A 15,096-nucleotide genomic window follows, 5' to 3' on the forward strand; every position below is an offset into this window, starting at 1 on the left:
AGTTTCTGTTTCCATGATCTGTCCATTGCAGAGAGTGGGGTGTTGAAATCTCCCACTATTATTGTGTTCAGGGCAATGTGTGCTTTGAGTTTTAGTAAAGTTTCTTTTATGAATGTAGATGCTCTTTAATTTGGAGCATAGAGGTTCAGAATTGAAAGTTCTTCTTGGTAGATCAAAACTTTGATGAATATGAAGTGTCCCTCCTTATCTTTTTTGATCACTTTAGGGTGAAAGTCGATTTTATTCGATATTAGAATGGCTACTCCGGCTTTATTCTTGGAACCATTCACTTGGAGAATTGTTTTCCAGCCTTTTATTCTGAGGTAGTGTCTGTCTTTGTCACTGAGGTGGGTTTCCTGTAAACAACAAAATGTTGTGTCCTGTTTATGTACTCAGTCTGATAGTCTATGTATTTTATTGGGGATTTGGGTCCATTGATATTAATAGATATTAAGGAAAGGTAATTGTTGCTTCCTATTATTTTTGTTGTTAGAATTGGAATTCTGTTCATGTGGCTATCTTCTTTTAGTTTTGTTAGAAAATTACTTTTTTGCTTTTTCTAGGATGTAGTTTCCCTCCTTATGTTGAAGTTTTCCATTTATTATTCTTTGAAGGGTTGGATTTGTGGAAAGATAATGTGTAAATTTGGTTTCGTCATGGAATACTTTGGTTTCTCCATCTATGGTAATTGAGAGTTTTGCTGGGTATAGTAGTAGCCTGGGCTGGCATTTGTATTCTCTTAGGGTCTGTATGACATCTGCTCAGGATCTTCTGGCTTTCATAGTCTCTGTCGAGAAGTCTGGTGTAATTCTGATTGGCCTGCCTTTATATGTTACTTGACCTTTTTCCCTCATTGCTTTTAGTATTCTTTCTTTGTTTTGTGCATTTGGTGTTTTGACTATTATGTGGTGGGAGAAATTTCTTTTCTCGTCCAGTCTATTTGGAGTTCTATAGGCTTCTTGTATTTTTGTGGACATCATCTCTTTCTTTAGGTTAGGGAAGTTTTCTTGTATAATTTGTTGAAGATATTTACTGGCCCTTTAAGTTGAAGGTCTTCACGCTCTTCAATACATATTATCCTTAGGTTTGGTCTTCTCATTGTGTCCTGGATTTCTTGGATGTTTTGGGTTAGGAACTTTTTGCATTTTGTGTTTTCTTTGACTGTTTTGTTAATGTTTTCTATGGTGTGAGGTGGAATCTCAGGGTTGTTTTGATTTGCATTTCCCTGATGACTAAGGATGTTGAACATTTCTTTAGATGCTTCTCAGCCATTTGGTATTCCTCAGCTGAGAATTATTTGTTTAGCTCTGTACCCCATTTTTTAATCGGGGTATTTGTTTCTCTGGAGTCTAACTTCTTGAGTTCTTCATATATATATATATATAATATATATATATATATAATATATATAATATCCAATATGTATATATTGGATATTAGCCCTCTATTGGATATAGGATTGGTAAAGATCTTCTGGTCTCATATTCCTGCCTCCTTCATATGCATTTATGGCTATGCTTTAGGGCATTTCTATCCATTGTGAACTATTAATACTAGAGAGAAAAATACCTGCCAATCTTGTCTTTGTATTGGAAGCAAAGCAGCACTGGCTGCTAGCAGTAACTTTTACCAATTGAAACATGGTGCAAATGTTTGTTAAAAATCCTTTGAGCCGTAAGGATTTGTGTCTTGTGTGAATCTGTTCCCTACAGTCGGAAGAATCCTCTTGGTCTTCTCATTGCTCTGGATGAGAACAAAGAAGCAAGAGGAGAGCTGTTCTGGGATGATGGCCAGTCAAAAGGTGAGTGCCTTGAGAGTGTGTGGCCAATGCAGACTTGCACCAGACTCTGTCTCTGTATGCCTATTGGTCATGCAGCTGTGGGTGATATCCAAGCAGGCATCAGAACAGCAGTAGCAGCAGCCCAGAGGAAAAAAATTGCTTCTGGTTGTACTGGTCAGAGGCGATGATGGATGAACCATAGATCTGTCTTTGTTTCTATATCTCTATGCCTCCCTTTCTGAATTTTCTTTTTGTCAGTAATAATTAATAGTCTCTCACTTCATCTTTACAAAACATATTTACATGACTGTTCTTGTAATTCACCTTCACTGTATATATCTTCCTCCCAAGTCCTTGCCGGGGAGGGGCACTGTTGATGATATGAAAAGCATACCCATGTTGGGAGGCAGCAAGCACAACACACACATTCCTAATAATGAACATTTAACATTAACATGTTCCTTCTCCTTTTCCCTCTCCGTCTTCTTCTCCCTCTCCCTCTCCCTTCCCCCTCTCTTTCTTCCTTATCTCCAATGCATTAGCAATTCTCATGACACTCACTGTGGAAAGAGTCCAATAAGATCATTGCCTGCGGAGCAAGGCAAAGGATCTTTTCTCAGTTCTAATAGTAAAGAAAAGACAACACACAGCCACACAGACTCTACGCATATAAGCATTGTACACTGGTTACCATAATGTTCATTAATGCCATGACCACTAATGAAAATATTGGCTTTCTAAAATTTGTTTTATTATGGTTCATAGTTTTTGAACAGCTTTTCAAAATTAACCCTTCTACCTGCCCCTGAAAAACTTACTGTTCTGTCCTCTATATCAGTTCAATTATTTACCTCTTTTAAAAACTGAGACCATGCATTAATTCTCTTTATTGACTCACTTACTTACATCTAGTATAATATGATCCAGATTCACTTTTGTTCTCAAAGTTCAGGGCTTTACTATTAAAGAATACTCCATTTGTGTATGTACACTGTAATTCTTCTATTCACTTATCTTCTGATACATATGTTTGCTGTTTTATCAATTTAGGTATTGTGAAAAAATGGTCAATGGACTTAACAGAAAGCTCTTAGGAGGAAATATAGGAGAAAACTTTTTTAATTTGGAGTATAATGTTGAGATTTTAAATATAACATGAACAAATGCTACAAATCATAAAATAGATTTACATAGACATTATGGAGCATAGCATAGACACTTCACATGTTGAAAATACAACTGCTACAAAGCAAGAAGCCATATGTCTAGGCATGTTCCACCCCAAAGAAATGAAAACAGTGTGTCCCAGACACCTGCAGACAGGTGTCTCATATTCACTGTAGCAGCATCTAGCAAAGATCCAGAAGCAGCCGAAGTATCTGGTGGATGAAGAGAAAAGATGTGTGATCCACAGATCTGGTGATGTGCTCCACAGTCAGGAAAGGAACTAGGAATCAGTTTTACTTTTTAATTTAATGCTTTTTGTACCTATTCACTTTACATCCCACTTACTGTCCCCTCCCAGTCATCCCTTACAATACTTCCTCCATTCATGACTCTCATCTGAGTGGATGGGGAGCTCCTGGGTATCCCCTACCCTGGCATTTCAAGTACCTGCAGAGCTGGGCTCACTCTCTGCCATTGAGGCCAGACAACGCAGCACAGCTAGAAGAACATAACCCACTTATAGGCAGAAGCTTTTGGCATAGCCCCCATAAGGAATCAGTCTTAAGGGGAAGGTGAAACTTATCTTCTGTGGACACCAGGACAGTCTGACATCTTTTTTTTCTTTCAGATACTGTGGCCAAAAACACTTACCTTTTCACTGAATTTTCTGCCACTCAAGTGAGTAGCATATTTTTTGTGAGTATTGTAGGGGATTTGCCTGAAAGTGACTATATATGTTCTTTATTTACAACTTAGATATCAATACTTACTAGAGGCAAATAATTGATCATTGCTATTTATGACTTAATTCATAATGATTATATCAGCTTTGTTATCAATAAGAGACAACAGTCATAAGGAAGCCAATCAACTATTATTGTAAGTGACAATTCTCTAAAAGGTCTGAGAGCTTCCCCCACTCTCTCCATTGGTTTATGAAAGTAAGTTTGCATACCCATCAACATGCTCTGAGAGACCTTCAGAGCAGCCCAGGGGTGTGGTCTGGGATAGAGTGTCTGTCTACCTAGGGAATCTGCGTGTTCATAACTTATTCATAATTATGCTTGGTATGTTTCAGAACCATTTGGATGTGACAGTTTCAAGTCCAAACTACAAGGATCCCAATAACTTAGAATTCCAGGAAATTAAAGTCCTTGGAACACAGGAATTCCGCAATGTTAAAGTGAAACAGAATGGGAATCTCCTTCAAATGTCTCCTCAAGTCACTTACAATTCAAACCTGAAGGTAAGGATTGCTTTTGTGAGGAGGCTTTCCAAAAACCTCCATGGGGTCATGATGGTACTTCTTGCTGAGGTCACATGGGTTCCTGAAGGTCCAGAGCACAACTGAAGCCAGGTGAGGAGGGTAGAGTATTGGAGAAAGAAGGTAAAAACAGAGATGCTGGAGCCAACATGGCTCCAGGTTATTCCCATCCTTATTTTCTTCTCACTTATTGTTTTTTTTCTTCTAACTGGATGTAGGGACAGGATCTAAGGAAAGGACTCTGAAAGTTTATGGCTTTTGCTCTAGGGTGAAGGGAGATAAAGAGAGAGAGAGAGAGAAAGAGACAGACAGAGAGAGAGAGAGAGAGAGAGAGAGAGAGAGAGAGAGAGAGAGAGAGAGAGAGAGAGAGAGAGAGAGAGAGAGAGAGAGAGAGAGAAATGAACAAATTTTACAGGGGTTTTATTTATTTAATTTTTAATATTGCTTTCCTTTTTGTAAGTTTTAATGAGACATCAAATGTTCCCTATCATATGCATTTGTAAGAAATATTTTGTGGAAAAGAGTTGATGGTGCTAACTAACATAGATGGTGATTAGAAGGTGGTATTCTCCAGATGTAATGGGACCCACTGTTTCTGTATGATTTGTCTTCCATTCCTCTACTTCCTTAGTCCTGTGAGGAACCTTTTCCAAGTCAATTCTGATGACTTCTCCTGAGGCTCCTCATGGAACCCGAGTGCTGGGTCAATACTGATTTGAGGAACATTTAAATTTGTGTTAACCTGTCAACTGAGACATTTTAATAAATGACATATTGATCACATTTGACATTTTATTATGACAGTACATAAAGAGGATATATATTTTATTAAGTTACATATAAAGAATTATTTGTTTTTTTGGTGTGTTGCACAGTGTAAGACAGCTGAAAGATACATATGTGAAAACATGATTTGTTTATGACAGAAAATAAGATGTTTAACATATTATCAAAGGAACTATTTATTGTTTGAATCCGGATGGTCAGAAATACAATTAACATAAATGAAAATATGTGAAAGTATTAGGGAAGTGTCTAAACCAATATTGGTAAAATAACTGCTTTGGTCTTAGTTGATCTCCAAAGCTTAGTAGAGTAGCATAAATAAAGAAGCCAGCATTCTGGAGACGGTATGGATGGAACACGACCTTGAAAGATAAGACTTTTATGGATATGGAGAGATGTTGAGGCAATTGAGAGTACTGGTTGCTCTCTCTGAGAACGTGGTTTAATTTAACACCCAAATCTCATCTCCCAAAAATTTGTAACTCCAGTTCCACAGGATCAATACCACATCTGTCATCAGTAGTCACTACACAAACATAATGCAAGGAAATCACCCATATACATAAAAAAATGATGGTTATATGAACTTTATGTGACAAGTCTTAAGTGGAAAAATTTAAGTTTTATTGTAATTAAATTTTCAAAGCTGAAAATTTGGTGTCAGTGATTCCATACTTGAACTTTATGATAAGTAAGGTCTGTTTTCTCAGGAATTGGAATGAGATGAATGCTTTGGGTCACAATGCTCTATTCTAGGGGAGAAATGGAAAAAATAAGCTTAGAAAAGAAAGGAAAAAAGAGAGGTAAAGCTGAAGGGGAAGGCCCTTCTACCAAGAATGAAACCTTAGCCCCAGCAAACGGACTCAAACTTACTTTTCTGGCCAAGGTTATTCTATACTCATTAAATTTTCCACCATTATTTCGAAGAATCTCTTATTTAAAACAGAAATACAGAGAAAATCATATTTTATATAAAGAAGATAGCTAGTAATGTATTCCAGAAAGGGCCTTGTTTTCCCAGAGAGTGTTGGTCTTGGAAATGGCGTCCAAGATGAGTTATTAGAATAACATCATCAGAGGGTTCAGAAATCTTAAATTATCAGTCTGTAACTCCATACCAGGCTTAGGATGTTGGAAATGGAAGTTTATATTTGATATTTCTCACTCCCCAAGCTTATACTTAATTGGTATATCTGAGATCAAAAATTTGAAGTAATTTGTGTAAGATTCCAGAGAACACTGAAACTATAGCCCAAGCAACATTACACATGTGCCCTTTACTCTAGGCACCCCACACCAAAGAGGGGCATGATATGGGGAGGTGGTGAACAAGAAATAATGGCTTAATTTGGAAAGAAGAGGAGAAAATATTTCTAACAAAATAAATGACGGTAAAGTGGTCCATGGAGGGAATTAAAAAAAGTTTGATCATAAGAGGATTTCCTTGGTCTCTCTTTTTTGACAATGAATTAAAGAAGAGTTTCATTGAATCACTGTATTTTACTTTGTCATTGACTATACTGTAAGCACATATCCACATGTGCATTCATATGCTGTCATGTGTTGTTTAAAATATTAGAAGCAGAGCATAAGGATAGACTAAGAATAACATTTATGCTAAATTTATGTAAAAAAGCTATAGGACTTTTTTTATACTGAGGATGAATTTCCATTCTTTCAGGTTGCCACCATCACAAATATCCATCTTAAGTTGGGAGAAGCTTATACAATTGAGTGGGATATCTTCACAAGGGACGAGGAAAGGATAGATTGCTATCCAGATGAACATGGTGCTTCTGAGGCAAATTGCACTGCCCGTGGATGCATCTGGGAGGTAATCATGATGAAGATGTTCATGTAAACTGAACAACATTGAAATACTATCTACAATATCATTATCAAAGCCCATCTGCCTATGGGTTTAATAAAATCCACAGAAAGTCTCCACATATATATTATTTCAGTTGAGGAGTGAGATGTTTTTACCATGTTGTTTTGAGACCAGAAATTCTAATTCATGCTTATTTAAATGTCGTAGACCTAAACAAATAGATTTATGGCTTTCTTTGCAGATAATTCTTCCCTTCTACCTCAATTTGATAACTCCATACCCTTGCTCATATAGGATACTGACTTCCTTTCCAGGTATCCAGCACTCCTGGGGTCCCTCATTGCTACTTTGCTAATGAGTTGTACTCAGTCAGCAATGTTCAGTATGACTCACATGGGGCCACAGCTGACATCACCTTGAAGGCTTCAACTTACAGCAATGCCTTCCCCTCTACACCTGTGAATCAACTGCAACTGAAAGTGACTTACCACAAGAACGAAATGCTGCAGTTTAAGGTATGAGCTATCAGGTGTGGTCAGGGCCTCTCCATTTCCATTCTTCTTTGCTGCTTTCTGTCACAAAATTCTGACAAAAACATTTCATTGTCATAGCAAAATACTTTAGTGGATCATTCAAATCATGAGATCAATTAGAAGTCCAATGTAATAGAGAGACCTCTGCTAATTGGAAATTGAGAAAAATCTCTGTGCCTAAGGAAAATTGTTGTGAAAGAACACATGGAGAGGAAGCAGATGAGGCTAGTAGGAAGTTAGGCAAGTTATAGCTGAGTTTGTTGTGGAATCAGAAAGGAGATGGGGACCAGTGAATGTGTTTGAAACTGAGGTCATCTTGCTCATTTCTATGGACTACAAGAGGGAGATGCCCAAGGAATCACTAACTTGTTGCTAAATTGCATGCATGCCTATGGATGGTAGTGATGATAAGAGCAATGAGAAAACTGATCAGATTCGTGATTGACAATATAAGAGGAGGAGTATGATTGAGAAAAACAATTGGAGACATCTTTGAAATACTCATGAAAGTGATTGCTTTTCCTTGCAAGGTTTAATTAAACCAAAGGAAAAGGATTGACTAGCTATATCCTGTTGTTGATTTCCTTATTAAATTGTGAGGTGCTCCTAGACAGGGATTTGTCTGCCACCATGGTGATATTGGAATCCCACACAGGCTGGTATAGAATGAGGTGTCAAATGCATGTGAGATAGTATAAGTGAGAGATTAAGGCAGTGAGCCCTCTCCTAAGGAGCCCTCAGAATCTGAGCTCCATCTGGACTTGAGCTCTGTGTCTTCTACTGTGATTTGTTTTATGTGCAAGGCCACATCCTAGTGAAGTTGATAGTGTGTGTAGCCTCAAGTCCTCCTCACTAACCATTTAGCTAGACAGTAGTTCTCTCTACACTGATTATGTCTCTGAGCCCATGTTAACAATCTGAGCCTTTGCTTTTGATTTTTTTTTACCAGAAAAGTTTTTTCTCATTTTTGTGCTTGGTTTACTGTGACAAAACTTTTAAGATTCATTCTGTATTCTTTCCATGAATCTGCTAAACTGCCCAAAATAATTTTCTTCTTTGTTGTCAGAATCCTCTTTTTCTAGATTTCATATTAGCTCATATCTTTCAACTGTGCTGAGTTTTTCGCCACTATTTTCTCTGATTCATGAGTGTTTCATGGGAATAACCTTGGCCAATTTAGTTTCTATTCCCATGAATTATTATTGAACCAACAGTAGAACATGGATCCTTAATTACTTAGTTTATATATCATTTTCAGTAGGAAAATTTGAAATCAAAATAGATTTTTTTCAACTCCATTTTTTCAGGTCCCCTTAATTCATATATAAAAGCATATATCAATTTTACAAATTCCATCCTAATTTCCGAATGAGGTTTGATGCTAACCACAATTTTGAAATGGATGAACAAATGTTATAGAGACCAAAATAGTGAGACCTGAACTCAGATTAAGCTATTACATTGTACAATGTTCTGTGGTAGGTTGATTAAGCCCTGTGTTGTAAAGTTAGAGAAGACAAAACTTACAACATCCAGTCTTTGTCAAATATGCTCAGAGTATCCTGAATATAAGAGTATTTCTAAAGAACTATACTTGTGCAAAATGTTGTTTTGAAATGGCAGATAATTGTGAATATTTACATTATTAATATCATGCTTTGACAGATTCATATGTTGTGCAGTGATCTGTTAAGTATACTTAGGATATCTGTTGTTTCAATCCTCTAAAATATTGTGAGGTGGGAATCCAAACTCTTCACAGGTCATTTTGAATTATATGGTGCAACACCATGTAATGGCACACATTTGTCTTTACATGAAATGATTTTTTCTGGCCTAGATTTATGATCCCAACAACAATCGATATGAAGTCCCAGTCCCTCTGAACATCCCCAGTGCTCCATCCAGCACCCCTGAAGGCCGTCTCTATGATGTTGTCATCAGGGAGAATCCATTTGGGATTCAAATTCGCCGGAAGAGTACAGGCACTGTAATGTAAGTGGATCCTGGTCTGAATCTGTGTTACTGCTCTTCTAAGTATTCCTCATCAGCTCTATTCTCCTTGAAGCCATCCTGGCTCCAAGCATCATATTGCCTATGTTCAGATCCATGTTGTATCAGTTATTTCTATGGCTGTGACAAAAAACAAAACTAAACAACAATGACAACAAAAACCAAACAGAAACCAAAAAATTCAAACAAACAAAAAACCTGACCAAGAGAACTTGGAAAAGAGTTTGAGTTCATGGCTTCTGAGTGTCAGACTCTGTGATGGTGAAGGGGAAGCAGACAGAGACTTCAGCATAAAAGTTGAGAGTTCACATCTTGAACTGCAAAGAGGAAAAGAGTGCCCCACTGAGGATCAAGTATTCAAATACATGGAACTCTGGGGGATATCTCATTCCAACCTCCACATCTGAGGAAGTGTGTTCTGTTTATAGAGGGAATCTTTAATACTGTAAGAGCAATTAGTAAGGCAGTTGAATGTATGAGTGTATTCATTATATAAGCCATCAGCTGGAGAATATTTATCAATTCTACCTGAGAGATTTCATTCCTATAACTAAGAGGATGAAGATGAGAGACAAAGCCTGGGTACCAGATGAGCTTTCAACAGGGTCAGCCTTGGAGTCTCCACAGGGGGTTCTCATGAGATGTAAGCAGTAAGAGAGCAATCATGTGGGGTTGGGTCTGATGCTCATATCGTAGGCCTGGTTACATGTAGAACATGGACCACGAGAGATCAAGAGCATGGAGTGGCATGGAGAGTATGGAGTGAGAATGTGATGAAGAGATTTTACTTTCTACTGTGCATAATAGTAAAGGGATGTACACATACAGTGGATGAGAAAAATCAATGGTGACTTAGAGATGATTGTGGTTGTGTCTACTGCATGGTTTGTTGGGTAGAGACTATATTTTCACTCTGGTGTGTCAAAAGATAAAAGTCTGTGTTCCTTATAAGGGCAGTATCTGGAAACTACTAGGAACCTGATTTTCCTTTGCAAATGTTCCTTTTCCTTTTACAGCTGGGACTCTCAGCTCCTTGGGTTCACTTTCAATGACATGTTCATTCGCATCTCTACCCGCCTGCCCTCCACATACATCTATGGCTTTGGGGAAACTGAGCATACAACCTTCAAGATAGACATGAACTGGCACACATGGGGCATGTTTTCCAGGGATGAGCCCCCAGGGGTAAGGACAGACTGTGTGTGGCCTGTTTTTTCTCCCTCTAACTACACTGTGCGGCTTGTGCTTTTTCTTCCATGGCATCAGCAGTTACCTTCTGCTATTAGATAAGTGGAAATTTTTCATGTGTTTTGTTTCTCATGCATTTAACTTATTCTCCTAATAAGGCTGGACACAACTAAGCAGACAATTTTTGTTTCTTTCTTGGGGACTAGTTTTCCTAAACTCTTCTGTTTTCTCCTCTTTACACTCAGTACAAGAAGAATTCCTATGGTGTCCACCCTTACTACATGGGGCTAGAGGAGGATGGCAATGCCCACGGAGTCCTCCTAATGAACAGCAATGCCATGGGTAGGACAACACCTTCACCTGTTGTTATGTGTGCAGGTTTCTCTTATAAAATCTTATGACATAGTTGACCTAGCTATTTGTAATACTAGAGAATACATTTCTGTAATAATCACAAACAGAGAAACAACAAATTTGAGTGAATTCCTAATATTTTTGATCAGTTGGTGATCAGTAACTTCAATTACTTTGAAGATGTGTGTCAGAACATTCCCTTTAGGAGAATGAGGTTGTGTAGATAATTTGTGTGATATACATAAAAATGGCAAGTAGCCAAGAACCTGGAAAAGAATGCATACAAAACTCATGCAATATGAGTATGATCTCTAGTAGAATTGACTGCCTTTGTGTGCACGGTAGTTTTGCTATTTGTATTAAATATTATCACTGGGAACTTTGCAGGAAATATATACTGATACTCACTAAACTGTTCCTGATACTGTTTATGGATCATAAACTATTGTGAAGCAAAGCTTATGATAATCAATTTGAGTGTATTTATAAAGATACAATTGAAAAAAAGCATAGTTGCATGACAGGGTACCCCAAAATGGAAGCATGCTTGGTTGTTGGACTTTCCATTAGCATCTTGTTTTGTGTGGGTCAACTGCAGTGTACCCGTAGTCAGTACACTACAGTAGAAGAAAAAGTTAGAGAGGATTTCAGGCCTGATTCTTTCTCAATGTGAAGATGATGCATTTAGATTCCTTTTTGTTTGTTTGTTTGTTTGTCTTTTCAGATGTGACCTTCCAGCCCATGCCTGCCCTGACATACCGAACCATAGGGGGCATTCTGGACTTCTATGTGTTCTTGGGCCCAACTCCAGAGATTGTGACTCAACAATACACAGAGGTAGGAAGGAATAAATTTGATTCTGCAGCACATTCCTTGCCCCAGATCCCATTTTATACATCATACTTGAAATTATGAAGCATGCATCCATTATTGTAATGGTCACATACTTACTGACCATAATTGTTAGCTTACTCTGAGGTAGGAGTATTGTATAATAAAGAGCAAAAATCTTCATCCATATAGCCATTGAATTTATACTCTCTTAAATATGATAGAAGAACAGATGTATTTTCACAGAGACATTCTAGTAAGGCTAGTGATAGTGCTGAAGATGGTTGTGGTGGTGATATTTATGGTAGGAAGGGATGGGAGTATTGACAGAAGTGATAGTAGCATTGCTAGATCTAGTAGTCTCACTGATAGAAAAGTAGTGATCATGATGCTTGTGATGGTGTAGTTGTTGAAGATGAAGTGGGCAATGATTGGATTGGATTAAAAGTGATGTTGGAAATGACAGTGGTTGTGTAGGTCTGATGTTTCTGAGGATGTTATTGATACTACCAATATCCCTTGTTTGACCACTAAGAAGCCAACACAAATAATAACTTCATTTTGTCCAATGTTACAATCTAGGAGGGTCTGGAAATTATATTCTGAATCTTGCATTATGTGCTTGGTTATTTTATTTCTAATTTAGCCATGTAGGAACCAGAAAGAAACTTAAAGAAAAACTCCAGGCTATAAGTGGATTTCCTAAGGAAACAGGATCTTCCTCTTTCTGGATTTAAGTTGGTAGATTATGTAGCTTTGGAAAAAGTAGTTTAGTACTTTATGTGCAACCTCTATTGTGCTTCTCCTTCTGTTTTCTAGTTGATTGGGCGTCCTGTGATGGTACCTTATTGGTCCCTGGGATTCCAGTTGTGTCGCTATGGATATGAGAATGATGCTGAGATTGCCAACCTGTACGATGAGATGGTGGCTAAGCAGATCCCCTATGTATGTACATGCCATATTATATGGTCTCTGTGACCTCAGAGTCATCTCAAACATCTTTATATCATAAAGTATTGATTAAGTTCTCTAATGACATACTGCTTTACCACATGTCACAGTGTTTCTGCCTCAAACAGAGTACCTCCTTGGTAGGAGGTACTCTTGCACTCATGGCTCAGCATGACAAGGAAAAGCTAAAGCTGGACCAGGGCAGCTTCTGCTGTACCATGTTTCTATTCATTTATTTTTTAAAAAAGCATGACTTCAAGACATCCAATCATAATATTCATCATAAGATTAAGAGATTTTTCTAATGGTAACTATGTCTAAAAATTGTTGACCCGAGATTTGTCTTCATTTCTAAAACTGGGAAAGTACTTCAGCAAACCATGGATTCTTCTGGACTGTTGCATGATGAATGCAGTAGAATTACAATGAATTTATAGTGGAGAACACTGAACCTGCCTTTTTCATTTGAGGAGTGTGGATCGAACACTTTGAGGGGATTCTGAAGACCACTATTACAACTTTTTGATTTGTACTTTTGTTTTTATTTTCAAATATTGTTCAACCCATGATATGTAGTGCCTCTCGTATGTCATATTACAAGAACTCTGACTGCCTTTAACACTGGCTATTATATTATTACATGATTTTTTTGCATTACCGTGTAGTACCTTTACAGTTCATGTTGTATCACAGATAAATAGCTAACTGTATTTTCTCTGAAAAAGAACCACTGATTTCAATATTTTAATGGTAGATTCCATTGGAACATGACTATATTCATATCTTATGTGTTCTGTTTTCATAGTACTTTCTTTTACATTGTTTATATTTATTTTGCTATAATTTTTCCAGATAGACACTGGCATCCTCATCTATTTGTTCATATTATTGACTCAGAGTTTTCATTCTTGAGTAAATATTAGACAAAAAACAATCATTGACTATTCTAGGATCCATATCTACAATATAGGATAGGTCTGGTTTGAAATGTTCAGAATCAAAACTCTGGAGCCTGTACTGTCTCCATCTTCCTCCACTCTTCCTTGTGTCATCCCAGGATGTGCAGTACTCAGACATTGACTATATGGAGAGGCAGCTGGATTTCAAGCTGAATCCCAAGTTCTCTGGGTTTCCAGCCCTGATCAATCGCATGAAGGCCAATGGGATGCGGGTCATCCTCATTCTGGTTAGTCCTTGTGTGACTGTGTGGCCTGTGAGTGGGAAAATGGGGGGACTTATGTGGAAATCCCCATAGGCTGTCTGTCCTTTCCTGTTCTAAGAGAGAAAAAGAAGTGTTATTAATCTAAGTGTATTTTGGGGGAGCCAGATAAACTCTACAGTGCAAGTTGAACTGGGGACTTCCTTTTTTCTAATGCGTCCACTTTTAATTTTTTTATGTTAAATTTCCCACCTGCTCTGTGCTCTGATTTCAGGACCCAGCCATTTCTGGCAATGAGACAGAGCCCTACCCTGCCTTCACCCAGGGTGTGGAGAATGACGTCTTCATCAGATATCCCAATAACGGAGGCATTGTCTGGGGAAAGGTATGGGCTGTGTGATGATGATCCAACAAGACTCACCCTGGCCAGAGTCATTATTAGTGTTTTTCTGGAATGTTGATTTTGTGTTCTCTATGTTTGGTTTCTGGTCTTGTGTTTGTCCTTTTTTTTTCCTTTACTTTTTTTTTTTTATTCAGTGCAAATCTGTTGAGGAATCCATTCTTCTTTAGAACTATCCCACTTGACTACTGTGACAGAAGACTTAGAGTTTCATAAGACATTATTTATTATTTCCATGACATTGCTGTTAAATCTTTTCTCTTCATAGGTCTGGCCTGATTACCCTAATATCTCTGTGGACCCCTCTCTCGACTGGGACAGTCAAGTGGAGGTATAAGGCCCTTTGTGGATGCTAGATGTAGTCAGGGTTGCCAGGAAGGTGCAGCCATAGCTCAGACACTAGATGTGTCTAGACTTAGGACAGAGCCATTAGAGGAAGAATAATTTAGGAACAATGGTAAATGGGTGGGGCAGTTTGGGGGATGCTTCCTGAAGAAAATGCAAGTTTGCAGTGTGGGAAGGAATTTGTAAAGTTGGGACAGTGAGGAGAAGAAGAGTCTACAGCTAAGTAAAGAAGTTTTAAATTTAGGATTTAACTGTCTAAAGCTCAAGATCCCCTTTACCAGTCCATTTCATACAATGAAAATGATTTCCAAATGCTGGGAAGGCATAGCATTTTGTGCTTATACATGCTTTCTCTGAATACACTTTAAAATTCAAGCAAATCATATTACATAGGTTCTATTCAGATGTATAACTGTGGAGGAATATGAATTCATTAAGTTCAGTTTAGTAAGTGCTTACTTCCTGCGTAATGTATTCTTTGACAATAAGTGGAT

The 15,096-nt window shown here is 37.8% G+C and overlaps 1 protein-coding gene across 1 annotated transcript in view; it reads left to right on the forward strand.

Annotated features, from left to right (window-relative positions):
• Mgam (maltase-glucoamylase) overlaps positions 1 to 15,096 on the forward strand; it is a 113,112-nt gene that overhangs the window by 48,357 nt on the left and 49,659 nt on the right. Inside the window, exons 22-34 of the mRNA XM_031381069.1 lie at positions 1,713 to 1,801; positions 3,576 to 3,625; positions 4,026 to 4,193; positions 6,679 to 6,831; positions 7,143 to 7,343; positions 9,202 to 9,356; positions 10,391 to 10,559; positions 10,808 to 10,904; positions 11,641 to 11,753; positions 12,567 to 12,692; positions 13,756 to 13,884; positions 14,132 to 14,242; positions 14,526 to 14,588. Coding sequence (XP_031236929.1) covers positions 1,713 to 1,801; positions 3,576 to 3,625; positions 4,026 to 4,193; positions 6,679 to 6,831; positions 7,143 to 7,343; positions 9,202 to 9,356; positions 10,391 to 10,559; positions 10,808 to 10,904; positions 11,641 to 11,753; positions 12,567 to 12,692; positions 13,756 to 13,884; positions 14,132 to 14,242; positions 14,526 to 14,588 — 1,624 coding nt within the window. The remainder of the gene's footprint in view (positions 1 to 1,712; positions 1,802 to 3,575; positions 3,626 to 4,025; positions 4,194 to 6,678; positions 6,832 to 7,142; positions 7,344 to 9,201; positions 9,357 to 10,390; positions 10,560 to 10,807; positions 10,905 to 11,640; positions 11,754 to 12,566; positions 12,693 to 13,755; positions 13,885 to 14,131; positions 14,243 to 14,525; positions 14,589 to 15,096) is intronic.

Source organism: Mastomys coucha, unplaced genomic scaffold (genome assembly GCF_008632895.1).
Source record: "Mastomys coucha isolate ucsf_1 unplaced genomic scaffold, UCSF_Mcou_1 pScaffold20, whole genome shotgun sequence".
NCBI classification, from domain to species: domain Eukaryota; kingdom Metazoa; phylum Chordata; class Mammalia; order Rodentia; family Muridae; genus Mastomys; species Mastomys coucha.